Raw genomic sequence first — 17,027 nt, forward strand, 5'->3', positions numbered from 1 at the left:
TAATGCCCTGTAAGGGGAATATTATATGATTATTTATATATTCCAGAAGTCCAAAAGAAACAAATAGAAGAATGTGTAGAGTTGATCCAAGAAGAATGCACATCAGAGAATGCTGACAACTCTACAGAAGAGCCTATTGAAGGAGGACTGGATGGGGATGGAGAAGATATGACAGATTGGGGATAGAGGAAGATTTTGATGAGGATGGTAGTAATGAGCTGGTAAGAAATTACAAGTATTGTATGTATAGTAAAGAAAAGGGGAATCAGAATAACAGGAGGTGGCTACTACGTTCCATCTTTCAGTTTAAACTACAGTAGCAGAGTGATTGTAACCACTGTTATTAAACATTCTCAGATATATTCTGAATACATAAAGGCACTTTTTTGTTGCTTTATAATCTCCGTTTGAAGATAATAGGAAATGAATTTTATACCTTTAATGCAACTCTTTACTGCTTACCAGGATAGGGTTTTCAAGCATTATTGCAAAGGTTAAGTAAATAATATAATCTTCCTTCAAAAAAAGGTCACAGCATGGATAATTCTTCTAACCCAGCAATTGCACCTCTACTGAATAAATTAAATAACAAGTACTCAAGTTGACTATAATGCCAGTAAGTACTTTGTGATAAATCAAACTAATTTTTAAAATTCTGTGTGATATTAAAATTGCTTCCTTATAGTGATGGGCTCCTGCCAGTATGTCTAATTGCGTGCAGCTCCACGGCTCTGACGCGCAAGTGCATGATTGAGCACAGTGTTGCTTCCTGTAGGAAACAAAATTGCGTTCTATCAAGCACTCACATGCCAAAACCGTGGAGCTGCGCGCAATTAGCCATACCAGCAGGAGCCTACCACTGCTTTCTTAGATATAAATTGATCCAAAATAACCTTGTATCAGGTCTAGTTTACACCAAAATTTATTTTTAAATTGAGATTATCCCATAGCAGATGTTTTCACAAGTAACCATGAAAATGTATTTTATATATTTTATGTGCCCTGCAAAATTAAAAGTGAGCATTGAACCTGATCCTTGTGCAAACAGCCATTCAAATAGCCAAGATTTCAGTGAGTCAATAGTATCTCTTGAACTGAGGAGCTAAGAGGAGTTACGTTCTAAGATTCTTTTTCCAGAATTGTTCAAAACCAGCATAAACCACCCAAAGAAACTGGGAGTTAGGCAGCATATTAACCTAAAATATTATTATTAGTGATAAATCTGAGAAATGTGGATAGTTAAATGTACATTTGCCAGCTGATACTTATGTATGCAATATTAATTTTTAAAAAATAATTATAAAATAAATTTTAAAAAATAATAATAGTATAAATGTGAACCTTTCAAAATATAAATTAACTTTAAAAATATATTCATTGCAATCCCATATTTCTTATCCAAAATGCTCAGAGGGAATTTTGATCCATCTGTTTATCTGCAACAAAAGAGTATAGAGCTCCAAATAAAGTGTTTTTAAGTAGAAAAAAGACTTGCAGTTAGAAATCATTACATTCGTCTTTCACCTTCTCATTCTACTTCAGTATTTTGTAGTTTGTTATCTTCGGCACCCTGAATCATTCACAAAACACTAAGGTCTGATTAAGGTCTGATTTTATGCTATTTCCTGTAAATCTTGCTTTGCCATTAAACTACAGATTTCTATTCAGAATTTAGGTTTAGGCAAATCCAACACACGTTGCCAAAATAGTAGTGGCTCATCTCTTATTGATGGCCAAAGAAACCCTGAAATGTAGTCGGCATCTGAGAATAAAGGGAAATTACATGTAGAGATTTAGGAGTTGTGGGTGAGTGTATGTTTGAGAATAATGTCTTCAGTCACATCATACTTATTACTTCTGATCAAATGTCTTCATTTTTTTTTCTTTAAACTGTCTTCTCCAACAAAGTCATCTTCTAGAACGCTCCAAATTTGCAAAACCTTTTTAAACAAGAGAAGAAAGCATGTTGGCCAAAAGGAAGTGATAAAGAGGTGATATTTTTCTATCCCACTGATCTAGTCTTCCTTCCTTCCTTCCTTCCTTCCTTCCTCTCTCTTTTGCTCTCTTTCTCTCTCCTCCTTCCCCCCTCTTGCTGTCTTTCTTTCTCTTTCTCTCTCTCTCTCATTCTGTCTCTCTTGCTATCTCTTTCTTCCTTCCTTCCTTCCTTCCTCTTTTGCTCTCTTTCTCTCTCCCTCCTTCCCCCTCTTGCTGTCTTTGTCTTTCTTTCTTGTTCTCTCTCTCTCTCATTCTGTCTCTCTTGCTATCTCTCTCTTTCTCTTCCTTTCTTTCTCTCTCTTGTTCTCTCTCTTCCTTTCTTCTCTGTGGAGGCCGGCAAAGCTTTTTCTTATTTTAAATGTTATGTTAATGTTCACAAGTATGGAGGTGCAAAAGCTGGAGCAGACCAATGAGAAGAATTAATAGAGTGAGCTGGACAAAAAAGTAAACAGGGGAGCGACTCACATCTATCCTAAGCTTATTGATAATTTGATTTAGTGGCACATCAGTAGTTAGTGGCAATAATTAAGGAGGCACCAAAGTACAGAAGGAGATGTTGGAATCTGTTTTTTATTTGTGCATCTTAAATATATGATGCTTTTATAGGCAGAACTACAATTAGCCTTATGGTATAGCAGTCATATGGCTTCTGCTTCTGAATAAGGATAGGACTATGTTCCTTTTCTCTTGTGAATTATTGCTGACAGCAAAAATCAGCAGCATAAAAGAGTTCAGCAAGGTCATCTCTTACCTCTGTGAATAGCTGGAACTATTTTATAGCTGTAAGAGAAGTAAAACTCAAGAGTCATCAGATTTTGTAACCTATGATGTACGCTATGCCTATGCATTGTTAATGTGATTCTGGGGGGGGGGAAGCAAAAAAGATTCTCTAAGGAGTAAATTGTTGCATGGAAAAAGATCAACCGAACAGATACAAGCAACTACACAAAGCGGTTTTGTCAAGATAGTTTTTTTCCAGAGGTGCAGAGTCAAACTGCTGCAATTGTGGGGAAAAAATTGGGAGGCGTTCAAATTGCCCTGCAAAATGTGAAGATGGTATGGGGGATGGATGTACCTTCTGCTCCTATTTAGCTATCAGTGACATAATCTACAGCAAGGGACTGCTGCTATTTGCATCACTGTCATTGTCTCCTATACCAGTAATGCCTTTTCTTTGCCTTGTATTCTTTTTGCTGATTTGTTAGAGAGAGGATATTTTATGGATGCTATTATTTCAATGCTTGCAGTAACCTTATTAGCAAATTTAATATCCATCATATCTCCCCTATTGAAACTAGTTTGAAAGCATTTCAATTGCATATTTTAGATGGGGCAAATTAAAGCATAATGACTTTTTTTGTCAAGTTATTAATGCAAAGCAATAGACATATCTGCTTCAGCATACTGAAGGTCTTCTGGATTATGGTGGAATTTGCTTTCAGTTAATGTGTTCAGCTGACAGCTACTGAAAGCTGACAGCCATAGATTATTTCCTGAAGATGATGGATTAAATTTGAAATGAATGTAATGTTTGATTTAATACTGTATATAGGCTACTGTGATTTCAAATTTCAGGTGTCCCTATGTTTTCAAAGCTAACCTTGAAGAAAATGAGTGCCCTTGCTATTTCTTTTATCTTGCAGCCATTCTGAATTAAAATATAAAAATGCCTCCTTTCTCACTCCATTCTATCTGGTACGTAGACACAAAAATGCTGGAGGGAGAAAGATTTGAACTGACACCGGTGCAATACTAATTCCACTCCCTAGAAAGGGATGAAAACAAAATGACATTTTCATTTCTCAGCATCTGATATATTTTTTTTTTTTTAAGTGAGAAAGCTGGACTTTTCTGCTGCAGCAAAATATTGCACTGACTGAAAAGATTTCTGTTCCTTTACTTATAAAATAAGAGGGCTAACTGCATGAAATTAGCTGTAAGACAAAGCTGTAAAAGATATTGCCATGCAAGTATTTAATCTTTGCTTTTAAAAGAAGCTATCTATCTTTCCTTAGAATTGTTTTCTTCTCATTATTTAATTAAAAAACATTTCAATAGGTGTGTTCTCTGTCCCAAAATACAAATCTCCTCTATACTTTTTTTTTAAAACAGAGGAATATACCGTATTTTTCGCTCCATAAGACGCAGTTTTTTTCCTCCCAAAGTAGGATGAAAAAATCAGCCCCGTCTTATGGAGCGAAGATGCAGGCAGGGAGGGGGGGGGGAGGCTGCGAACTCGGAAGCGCCATCCGGCTGGCTGGCTAGCTGCTGCCTGGCCCACCGTTCCCAGTAAGCTGCGCGCACCCCCAAATACACCCGTGCGCGCCCTTTTCCACGGGCTCCCCATCCCCGTCCAGCCCGCGGGGAGGTGGGCGGGGGCGGGGAGGTGTGGCAGTAGGAGTAAAGGGAGCCGCGGCCGTCCCTGCCTCCCCACGGTGCCTCCGGCCAAATGCGCCCCTGGGCTTCTCCACGCTGCCCTATTGCCCGCCCGATCCGCCTCCTCTCCTCCTCTGCCACCTCCTGCCTTGGGGCGCGATCTGCCTCCTCTCCTCCGCTGCCTCCTCCTGCCTTGGGGCGCAATCTGCCCCCTCTCCAACGTCGCTGCCTTCTGCCTTGGGGTGCGATCCGCCCCCTCTCCTCCGCCGCCGCCTTCTGCCTTGGGGCGCGATCCGCCCCCTCTCCTCCTCCGCCGCCTCCTGCCTTGGGTGAGCAATCCGGGAGTCCGGGACTGTGTGACTTTGCACCATGAAGAGAAAACAGCCGACTTTTCCCTGCTGCCGGAGCCGTTTCCTCTTCATGGCGCAAAGCCACACAGTCCCGGACTCCCGGATCGCTCGCTTCTCCGGTCAGCACAGCCATCTGCCCAGACAGAAAGAAAACAAGAGAGAGAAAGAGGGGGAGAGAGAGAGAAAGAGAGAGGGGGAGAGAGAGAAAGAGAGGGGAGAGGGAGAAAGAGAGGGGGAGAGGGGGGGAGAGATAGCAAGAGAGGGAGAGAGAGAAAGAGAGAGGGAAAGGGGGGAGAGGGGGGAGAGAGAGGGGGGGAGAGATAGCAAGAGAAAGAGAGAGAAAGAGAGAGGGAAAGGGGGGAGAGAGGGGGAGAGAAAGAGAGGGAGGGAGAGAGAGGAGATAAAGGAAGAGGAGAGAGAGAAAGGAAGAGAAAGAAAGAAAGAGGGATAGAAAGAGAGAGAGAGTGAGAGATGCTCAGTGAGCCTTTCTTTGAAGTTGCCTTTCTTTCTTTCTTTTCTTTCTTTCTTTCTTTCTTTCTTTCTTTCTTTCTTTTTCTCTCTTGCTCTCTTGCTCTTTCATTCTTTTTTCTTTCTCTTGCTTTCTTTCTTTCTCTTGCTTTCTCTCCTTCCTTCCCTCCTTCCATTTCTTTCATTCCCCCTCTCTATTTTTATTTCTCTTTCATTTTCTTTCTTTCTCTCTTTCTTTCTTGCTCTTTTTCTTTCTCTCTTTTACCTTCCCTTCCTCTATTTCTTCTTTTCTTTCTCCTTCCTACCTTCTTCCCTCCCTCCCTCCCTCCCTCCCTTCAGTCCTTCCTCTCTTACTCTCCCCTTTCATAAGTTTCCTTGCTTCCTTCCTCTGTTCCTGTCCCTTCCCCCTTTCTTTCTTTCTTTCCTTCCTTCCTTCCTTCCTTCCTTTCCTCCCTCCATTTCTTGCTTTCCTTTTCCTTCCTCCCTTCTTTCCTCCCTCACTCCCTTCTTTCACTCCTTCCTCTCTTCCTCTCCCCTTTTTGGCTCAAAATATTTTTTTTCTATTTTCCTCCTCTAAAATCTAGGTGCGTCTTATCAGCAGGTGCGTTGTATAGAGCAAAAAATACGGTACTTGTTGTCCCTATAACAAGGTTAATTATTTCTCCTTCTCTCAGCAGTGACTTTTTTCACTCCTGTTTTCATCCCTTCCTAGGGTGTGGAATCAATATTATGTAGGGATAGTTCTGTTCATAACTTGACATCTTCCAGATGTATCTTAACTAACGGTCTACTGTCTTGGAAATTGAGTCCCAACACATTTAGAAAATGCAGGTTGTTAAAAATAAACTAAGCTTTTTTTTTTTTAATATACAGTGGTACCTCTACTTAAGAACTTAATTCATTCCGTGACCAGGTTCTTAAGTAGAAAAGTTTGTAAAGACTTTTAGAAATCAATGCAAAAGCAAATAATGCATACAAACCCATTAGGAAAGAAATAAAAACTCAGAATTTGGTGGGAGGAATAGGAGGAAGAAGAGGAGGAGGACAATTGCTGCCGAAGGAAGAAGGTGAGGTGAGGGAAATCAAAAGAATCCAAAACTTTAAGGCTTAAAAAAAAAAAGAGGGACACTGAGGCGGCAAGAAGGAGCACGCACCTCCCATACATGTAGCGCAAGGCTGCATCCCATACACTGCGCCAGAGAGAGAAACCCAGGGGGAATGGCAAGAAACTGGCCAGGACTTCATGCCGCTCCCAAATTTTCTGAGAAATTTTTCCGGGCTCGGGTTCTTAAGTAGAAAATGGTTCATAAGAAGAGGTAAAAAAATCTTGAACACCCGGTTCTTATCTTATAAAGTTCTTAAGTAGAGGCATTCTTCGGTAGAGGTAACTAAGAGACCTAAAACACTTGGATACTAAAACAGATCTTTTGAAATTCAGTAGTCGTAAGTATAATTTCAGTAAGACACTCTGAGATTCCTTCTATCTAGCTACCTAAGAAGATTGTGTCATTATAGACACACACACTATCAGAAGACTGTGTGTGTATCATTATAGACACACACACGTATCAGAAGACATTCAGGAGGCATATTCATGGGAATAATAAAGGTCATATGCAGGTTCTTTTTTTAAGTGCTTTGCAATACATGGGAAACCTGACAAATCACTTTTCTTTGAATCAGTAAAGCAGCTGTGTTTGGATTTTTTTTTTCAAAATTGCTATGGCTTATTTGGAAACAACTGCTCTTAGCTGTCTCTGATCTGTTTATGTGCACCACTATTTAGGCTCACTTTTCTTGCAAGCTGAATTGGAAAGTAGAGTTTGCAAAGCAGCTGGGTGAACCAGAGAAAAGAAGTGACTGCTTTATATGCCCTGTGACTTCCTGAATATTGCAAAGCACCTTCCTTCAAAAGATTTCCATAATCACAATAAGCAGCATATTGGATGTCTGTTTAGTTGACCTCTCAGACCTCCTTAAGTTTGAGAGCAATAGTTGTATTAATAGGATTCTCATTGAATCCAACACCCACATTTTGAAAAAATGTTGAAAAAATAGCACAACAGAGGTGAAATACTACGTAGGAGTAACACCTACTGAATTCAGTCAATTTATGCATAAATATAATGAAAATCCAGATGATTTCCTTCCAAGCTTGGAAAATGGTATTTTTTCTAGTTTCTAATGTCAAAGGTATTTTTTCTCGTTTCTAATGTTTGCAATAGAATAAATGTTTTTCGAACTGAGAATTGTTTCAAAAATTTCAAATTATTTTTGTTGTGTACAATAGCCCAATATTAGCAATTCTGCATAATATATGCAGCTTTATTGACAAATATGTTTTTGTAAGTCATTCATTTCATGAAAATGTCTTTGCGCGGGCTTTTGATAGAAGATAAGAGATCATGGATTAGAGTAGGTAGGCAGAAGGAAGGAAGTAGGAAGAAAGAAAGAAAGAAAGAAAGAAAGAAAGAAAGAAAGAAAGAAAGAAAGAAAGAAAGAGTGTATCTTTTCCCAGCATTGTCTGGTAGGGGCAGAAAAAAATGAAATTGCCATACACAATTTTTTAGAAAAATAAAGGTTGAATGATTTTCTTTGTGAGTTGTTTCTAAAATGTGTTCAACTGTGAACTAAATGAATTTGTCATCCATGCATGGAACTACTGTTAGAATAATACAAATTTGTAGTTCGCTATATAAAATATCAATAGAATCATTTTTTTAAAAAATAACTTTTTGACCATTTGGAAAGTATTGTGATATCAGGCTTTCTAAATGTATTATATTTCTAATAAACTATAACTCTTAAAAATTGTTACTCTTAATAAAATGAACATCAGACTTTCTGTGCTTAATATACAGTAGCTAGCATTGTGCTCAACTAGATTACTGCTCCATTCTGTATGAATGAACTGACAAATGAATTTTCAATTCGTTTATTTCAGCTGTCCATTACACTGGAAAAAACGTCTTAGGCATGGCGCTAGATTTAATTGCTTTCTCCTCATGTTCAACTCTCTATTTTTTTAATGAATGTAGTGAACCTTCCTATTATAAAAGCTTTCTGTTCTCATATGAATGCATAACTTCTCACTCAAATGCAGCTTTTTCTAGATTAAAAAAAATAAGAGTACCTCATGTTGTGCATAAAAATTGTAAACAAATCCTAGGATTACCAAAACCCCAGTTAGGTTTCAGGGGCTAGCATTTTTAGGAGCCAGTAAAATAGTTCTTCCTTTATCAGAAAATTTTGAGACTGACATACAGGGATAAAATCTAAGCACTCCTTCCATCCGACCCACCTACCTTACCAACACATATTGGTCTAAAAATTTAATCTATGAGTTACAAAAGATGGTAAAAGGTAGTAAAATTATGTGCTAAAATATGTTGTAAATACAACACTAGATGACTTCCAGGGTAATCTATGAAACAAATACCTGTAGGTAGATTGTGAGGAGTTCTGTAGGGAATGGAGATGGCTTTGGGGCAGGAAAGCCTCAACCCCATCAACACGCAGAAAGACGCTGCTTGTGGGGTGATAAATGACTGTTCTTTTAACCCCTACACACCGGAGCCTGGCGGGGCAAGCACCAAACATGTTCCTAATATGTCCATTTCTAGTGAGAGGTCTCAGTTCATTTTTTCCTCAGAGTGAACTTTTTTAGTACTTATAATGATTTAAGAATATATCTTCAGTAATATATGGCCTTCGACTTTTATATTTTTGAGTCTGTGATGTTTACTTTTATAACTGTCTGGTTTGGCTCTGCAACCCAACAAGACAGACTTCATAGGATAATTAGAACCACAGAAAAAACACCTGCTACCAACCTCCATCCTTCCATTGAGGACCTGTATACTGCATGAGTCAAAAAGAGGGCTGTGAAAATATCTACAATTGGATACATAAATGGACATAAATAGTCTCAACTTCTACCCTAAAAATGATGCTATAGAGCAGTGTTTCCCAACCTTGGCAACTGGAAGATATCTGGACTTCAATTCCCAGAATTCCCCAGCCAGCATTCGCTGGCTGGGGAATTCTGGGAGTTGAAGTCCAAATATCTTCCAGTTGCCAAGGTTGGGAAACACTGCTATAGAGGTCTGCACATCAGAAAAAGACACAAAGACAGTTTTTTCCCTGAATGCCATAACTTTGCTAAACAACTAATTCCCACAATACTGTCTCATTAACTACTAAGACTGTATTACTATTCTTCTTATCCTTACTAGTACCTATCTCTTTCCACTTATGGCTACATTCTTGTTGTTTGTATCTTTATAACTTATATTATTTTTATTGTTTTCCAATATGATTTGATGGCTTATTAATATCTTATGACTATCACTAAGTGTTGTATCTTATGATTCTTGATGAATATATTTTATTTTATTTTATTTATGTACGCTGAGAGCATATGTACCAAATACGGATTCCTGATGTGTCCAATCACACTTGGCCAATAAAGTATTCTATTCTATATTCTATTCTATATAATAGAAAACGACAAGCAAGAACATAAAAAAAATAAAACAAAAATTCTGCAAAGTGAGCTTTTATTCTCAGAAGAGCAACAGAGCTATTTAACTATCTTGAAGGCTGCCTCTGATGCAAGAGGCAAACTGAAGGAGGACAAAATAGCCCTCTTCTCCATTGCATCTGGAAGGAGAGTCCAATATGGGTTATTCTCAATCCTATTGGTCGAGACTGAGTTTAAAATTAGCATAATATTAGGCACCGCCCCTTGCCTGCCCCCAGTGAGCTCAGTTTTAAAAACTCAGTCAATGTAACGAGACGTATGAGTTTGTTGTAATAAAGAAATGTTTTATTTTAAATTGTTTTTAACTGTTTTAACTATTTCTCTTCTTGTTTTTTCTGTTTCTTCAGGTACTACTGAAGTTGGAAGGGGTCTCTACCCTCCGTGGGCAGATTCCCCCATCGAATTTCCCCAGGAGACCTCTTCCCTCATAGAGGGTACCGTCCCACAAGGGGATCAGCCTGGTGTCACTGGCCTCCGTGGCCAAACTCGGCTGGGAGCCGAAGGTGGGGGGGTCCGCCCCCCCCACTGGGAGGCTCGGGGACACGGAGTTCCCCTGAAGAAAAGAGGATTCCCCGGTCAAAGGGCTTACAGAAGCTAAAGTAAATACCGAGAGGCAAACGGAGCCCAGCGCCGCAGCCGCTGCCTTTAGAACAACGCGGCAGACTTCAAAGGGCTAATTGCCGCCGACCATATGTTCGGCGGCCGAGCGCGCGCGCGCAATTCAAGGGCCGGGTGACAGGAGAGACAGGAGAGCGAACGCCCTACTTTAATACCTGTTTGGCGGTCACCCGAGCCAGGGGGAATGCGAGGGCATGATCCCCCCCCACGTTTAAGGCGGCAGTAGAGGCTGGAGGGCAAGCAGCCCTTTTCGCGCCTCTTTCTAATAAACGGCAACCCGCGCCCGCCATTTTGGACGGCTGGCGGGAATGTCTTGCTCCCCCTCCCAATCTGTTTTTCTTCAACGGCCTCTTTTAGGCGCGAGGAGCAGTTGGGAGGGCTGGGTCGCGCATGCGCCCTTCAGGGCAGGCACCGGAGGCCATTTTGAGGTGTTTTTGCAAGTGGTAAAAAGCAGCAGTAATTAAAGCTCCGTGCTTTCCTTGCCTTTCATTACCATCTTCTCTTACCTCACCGTGAGTACAATGGATGTCTGTGGCAATACAGATCCAGCCCCAGCCTCGGGTTCTGCCATTTCTGTTTCGGTGCCCAAGCCCAAGGAAAAGGGGAAGGTCAAAGCAAAATCCTCCCAATCATCTTCCTCAGCCATCAAGGAGGCCGAGAGGCGAATTCAGGCCCTTGAGCAAAGGTTAGAGGCAGCCCTCAATAGTGCTCCTTTGGCCAAACCAGGACCACCACTGGGCTTTGATGTAGCTGCTGACCCACATACCCCAAGAGACAGGGTGGATAGAGACTGGTCCCCTGATCATGCAACTCCTGCTCAGCTGCAGGCACCCAGAAGCAGGCCGGGATCAGTGTGCCAGGAGAGACCAGTGTGGGGTTTCTCCCCTCAGGCCAAAGCGGTTCCAGCAGCTACCTTCACTCCTACAGCTGCCGGGCTCAGGGATCACCCTGATATGTGGCAGGATATGCCACCGGCTTTTCAGGAGCTACTAACTAATGTCTATACAAAGGGCATAGCAGTTGGAGCTCAACAAGGGCCTCAACAACCAAGACAAGCCCCAACCCGGGACCTCTGGTCTGCACCGCCCCTTTCAGGTTTAGGATCAGTGACTGAGGAGCCTGTATTAATGGAGGATAGTGACAAAGACTACGATATGTCTGAGGATGAGGCACCTCCAGAACAGCCACTGGTAGCTGGACTGTTCAAACAATCCTCCTTTAGAACTCTGTTATATAAAGCAAAACAGACAATGGAGTTGAAGGATCCGGCCCAACCATCTCAGGCCGTACCATCAAGATCCTCTACTCTATTAAAAGAGCCTAAGCCTGAAACAGACCATGTTCCGGCATCTGAAATTTTTGTGCAAAGTATCAAGAGACCATGGCAATATCCAGCTGCGGCCCAGGGACCATCAGTGATAGAGAGGAAGTTCTACACGTTTGATGACGAAGTAGAGGCCCTCTTACAGTTTCCTCCCATAGATTCACCAGTAGTGACACTGGTTTCCAACGCTCTGGTCCCTGCCGAGATGGGAGACAATTTGAAGCCTGAAGACAAGAAGGCTGAGGTTCTCCTCAGGAAGACCCACATGATGGCCGGATGGGGGTTTCGCGCAGCAGCGGCTGCTTCCTTTTTTAATAGAGCCTCCATCGTCTGGATCGAGGATATGCTGTCTCGCTTAGGGCCAGAGGACGGTCGGATGCGCCAAGATCTCAGTAAGTTGTTGGCTGCAGCAGAATTCTCAGCTGATGCCACCTTACATGCTGTAAAGTTCGCGGGTAGAGGGATGTCCGCCACCCTCGCATCACGCCGACTTCTATGGCTGCGCAGCTGGCAAGCAGACACAAAATCGAAATGGCGACTGGCATCATCGCCTTTTCAGGGGTCTCAACTCTTTGGAGACATATTGGAAAAAGTCCTCATAGAGGACAAGGACAAACGGAAAATACTTCCAAGGTCCAAGAGGGGTCAAGATCGTCGTCAGACTCCGTACAATCGACGTCAGTCCTTTCGTTGGGACACCTCACGGTCAAACCAGCAATTTAGGTCCTTTCCCCAGGGCAATTACAACCAAAATGCCTATAGGAATGACCGTACCTCCTTCCCAGACAGGACCAGAGGTTATCAGTCCAACAGACGCCCCTTTCGTGGCTCCAGCCAGCGTGGGTTCAAACGACCCAAATGACTTTGCCTTGGCACAGCCAGTAGGAGGGAAATTACACCTTTTCAGCGCCTCTTGGCTAGCCACCTCCTCAGACAAATGGGCTCTATCGACAGTGACTCAGGGACTACGGTTGGAATTCATTCAGCCCCCGCCCAACCGATTCCTACACTGTCCAACACCAAAGAACCCCTCCAAACGGAAGGAACTACTTCAAGAAGTAGGTCACCTCCTACAGATTCAAGCCATAGAGCCTGTGCCAAAACACGCAGAGGGCACGGGATTTTACTCTATGGTGTTCGTAGTCCCCAAAGCATCCGGGGGCTGTCGATTAATTCTGAATCTGAAACAATTAAACCAATTCATCCTTTACCGGAGATTCAGGATGCACACCCTGCACACCATTCTAGCAGCAGTGCGACCTCAGGACTTTCTCACTTCCTTGGACCTGAAGGAAGCTTATTTACACGTACCGATATTTGCACCACATCGCAAGTATCTACGATTTTGTGTGGAAGGGACGCATTATCAATACCGGGCCATGCCATTCGGCCTATCATCGGCCCCTCGTACCTTCACAAAATTGCTCGATGTGCTCACAGCTCATCTCCGTGCACGGTCCGTCTGCCTGATGGCATACTTGGACGACATTATCGTGTTGTCCAAGTCCCAGGCAGGGGCACTCCGAGACCTCCACCTTACGATGACCTTTTTGGAAGAACACGGCTTTATCATCAATGTTCCCAAGAGCCAATTGATCCCCTCTACAAGACTCCTACATTTGGGATCGGTGATAGACACCGCTACGTGCAGGGTGTCACTCTCACCAGACAGACTGGACAATATCTTGGCTCTGATAGCTTCTATCCGGAGACAACCAAAGGTATCTCTGGCCCTTTTGTCCAGGGTACTGGGAACCATGGTCTCCTGTATAGGGATTGTGCCATGGGCCAGGCATCACATTCGCCCATTACAAGGATTTCTGCTGCCGGCACAGAAGGCGAAACTCAGCCACTCAAACAGGCCGGTCAGACTGCCACACAGTGTCAAGACTTCCCTGGATTGGTGGACTTCACCAGCACTGTTCCAGGGCTCTTCGTTCCAGGCTCCCGACCAGCTAGTCATGACCACAGATGCAAGTTTGTCGGGTTGGGGCGCCCACATCGGTCCCCAGGTGACTCAAGGACTCTGGACCAAGGAGGACCTCAGCCCTGTGAACATCAATCTCCTAGAGCTCAGGGCTGTGTTTTTGGCGCTCCAACATTTCGTGGCCTTGGTTCGGGGACGTCACGTCTTAGTCCTGACGGACAATATGGCAACAAAGGCTTACCTCAACCATCAGGGAGGCACCAGATCACCTCGCCTCATGAGGGAGACCATGGCCCTCTTCAATTGGGCTGAGTACAACCTGGCTTCTCTATCTGCGGAGCACATAGCAGGCGTCAACAACGTCCAGGCCGACTGGCTCAGCCGAACAACCTTGGACTCCACAGAGTGGAGGCTGGACCCGCAGCTGTTTCACAAGATCACACGGCGATTCGGGACACCGCTGTTGGACTTGTTCGCCACTCACAGCAATACACAGCTCCCCAGGTTCTATTCACGGTTCCACTCTCCTATGGCAGAGAAGATCGACGCCTTACGGTCGAGCTGGCCGCGCGGTCTGTTGTACGCTTTCCCTCCGACAAATCTGGTACAGAGAGTGATAGACAAGGTTATAGTGGAGGAAGCGGAAGTGCTACTTATTGCCCCACATTGGCCACGCCGCCCGTGGTTCTCGGACTTGGTAGCGTTGTCGATCTCCCCACCTTGGAGGATACCGGACAAAATAATCTCCCTCAGTCAAGGGTCAGTCTTTCACCCAGACCCTCAATGGCTCCAATTAGCCGTCTGGCATTTGAAAGGAACAAACTGAGGGAGCATTGTTTACCGGACAGTATCATTGCCACAATGCAGGCCGCCTGCCGGCCATCCATGTCCAGAATTTACCAGGCCACATGGTCAGCCTTTTGTAAGTTCTGCGACGGGAAAGACATACAACCGGGACAAGCCCAAATACTGACTGTCCTAGAATTTTTACAATCAGGCCTTGAAAAGGGACTGTCTCCAAATACCCTTAGGAGACAAGTGGCTGCATTGGCAACCGTCATCCGGCTACCGGAACTCCGCTCCTTGGCAGTTCATCCTTGGATACGGGATTTTCTTAAAGGAGCTTCTAACAGTCACCCGCCACCTCTTCATAGGTTTCCATCGTGGGACTTATCCCTGGTGTTGAAGGCCCTCACTGGGCCTCCCTTTGAACCTCTGAGAACTGTGCAACTTAACGTCCTTTCCATCAAGACGGCCTTTTTAGTGGCTATTACTTCGGCCAGACGCGTATCGGACTTGGCTGCATTATCCATCAGACCAGACCTTTGTATATTTTATCCGGACAGGGTAGTTCTACGTTTAGATCCATCATTCCTTCCTAAGGTTAACTCGCTTTTCCACAGGAAGCAAGAACTAATTTTACCGGACTTTTGCTCGCACGGGAGTCACCCTACAGAACTTAGGTGGCACAAACTAGATGTTAGGCGAGCAGTTAAGATCTACATTAGAAGGACCGAGGCCTTTAGAAGGTCCGAGTCATTGTTTGTTTCATTCGCAGAGCCAAAGAAAGGTCTGGGCGTCTCTCCCAGTTCAATCAGCCGATGGATCCGGGACTGCATAGGGGAGGCGTATAAGGCTAGAGCTCAGAATCCACCTCAAGGAGTCACGGCGCATTCTACTCGCAGCGCAGCCACGTCAGCAGCTTGGAGGACTCAAGCCTCGATCGAGGACATTTGTCGGGCTGCGACGTGGAAGACTCCCTCTACTTTCACTAAACATTATAGACTGGATGCCTATGCTTCTGCTGAGGCATCTTTTGGGAGAAGGGTGTTACAGAGAGTGTGTTCCTCTCCAGCTGCCCTGCCTTAACAATCTCCCTCCCATTTAATTGGAACTTGGGTATATCCCATATTGGACTCTCCTTCCAGATGCAATGGAGAAGAACCGTTGTACCTACCTGAACGGTCTTCTCAGTGCACTGGAAGGAGAGTCCAAACCCACCCAGTACTGGATTGTTCAGGGAAGCTGGGTTCGTTGAGTTGGTTGATGTTACATATATTAGTTCAATAAAATAGTGTTGGATTATATTACCTGTCGTTTTTAAAACTGAGCTCACTGGGGGCAGGCAAGGGGCGGTGCCTAATATTATGCTAATTTTAAACTCAGTCTCGACCAATAGGATTGAGAATAACCCATATTGGACTCTCCTTCCAGTGCACTGAGAAGACCGTTCAGGTAGGTACAACGGTTCTTCTAAGCTGTTCTGTCAATTTTATACTACAAATAATAGAAAGCTTGCAGATAAGAGTTTTTAAATTGGCCTCATTAATAGGAATTATATAATAGTAGCTCTACAGACTTGTTGACCTTTATACAATATGTGGAAAATATTAATGCCTCTAATTTCATAACCCTATCACTAGCGTTGAAACATTACTTGATCAGTCTGTTCAATGATTTCACAGGAACCTAATTTCAGCACTTCATTTTGTTCTTCATATACCAGTAGTACATCCTTTAAGAAGCAGGATATTTTTGTATAGCTCTCAAACTTAAAGTATGTTATCATTAATGGACAAGAGTTTTTTAGCCAAGTTTAGTGCCATTGTATGGACGAACCAGATTAGGAAAATGGATCTATTTTTTTTATTTACTTTTAACTTGAAACAAGAATAAGAAGCTTCAAAATTATTTTGCCTCATTAAGAGCACTTGGTTAGGTAATCAGTGCTGAAGACTTGTAGGTTCATGAACGTGTTGTATTAATTCAGGTGAGTAAATTTGAATGGGAGAAAATATTTTGATAAATATTATTTATCAAATAATTATTTTGATAATTAATATTTATCATTCCACAAAACTGATCCAAATCAGTTGCTTTGTATCAAATAAAAAATACCCTATTAATTACATAAGTTATTATCTATTCTTTGAAATGTTTTAAAATACAACTATATTTTATGTTATAGTTTCTACAGATTAAATGAATTGGGACCCCTTACACAACCCTTTTGGAAGCTGAGAAGATAATTCATAGACTTCCCCGTGTGAAAATGTAAACTACAGTTTCTTGTCAGCTGGTAACATCTTTGACTCAATTTGTATGAAGAACTGAATTTACTTTTGGAAATGGAGACTGCCATTCAAAATTTTAAAACATATGTTTAAAACTATTTGATTGTCATATTTTTATGGTTTAAATTGTAAATGTGTTTCTCCTGGCTGATCATTGGTATTTTTTTTTATTTTGATGTCAGATAGCCAATGACTTGTATGATAATATGAAGTACATATTTAAAGCAAAGGAAATTACTGTATACAAATGTATATTTGTAAAAGCTATTTTTATGATTAGCATGTTTTATGTTCATCATATTTACAGTCAAGTGATACTGCACTTAAATGTTTACAGCATAATGAGATTATA

At 42.5% G+C, this 17,027-nt stretch overlaps 1 protein-coding gene across 1 annotated transcript in view; it reads left to right on the top strand.

Moving 5' to 3' along the window:
* The window catches only part of RALYL (RALY RNA binding protein like), a 60,814-nt gene extending 44,004 nt beyond the window's left edge, over positions 1 to 16,810 (top strand). Inside the window, exons 8-9 of the mRNA XM_070747989.1 lie at positions 47 to 221; positions 16,570 to 16,810. Coding sequence (XP_070604090.1) covers positions 47 to 186 — 140 coding nt within the window. The 3' untranslated portion in view covers positions 187 to 221; positions 16,570 to 16,810. The remainder of the gene's footprint in view (positions 1 to 46; positions 222 to 16,569) is intronic.
* The last annotated feature ends 217 nt before the right edge of the window (positions 16,811 to 17,027 follow it).

Source organism: Erythrolamprus reginae, chromosome 3, assembly GCF_031021105.1.
Source record: "Erythrolamprus reginae isolate rEryReg1 chromosome 3, rEryReg1.hap1, whole genome shotgun sequence".
Taxonomy (NCBI): Eukaryota; Metazoa; Chordata; class Lepidosauria; order Squamata; family Dipsadidae; genus Erythrolamprus; species Erythrolamprus reginae.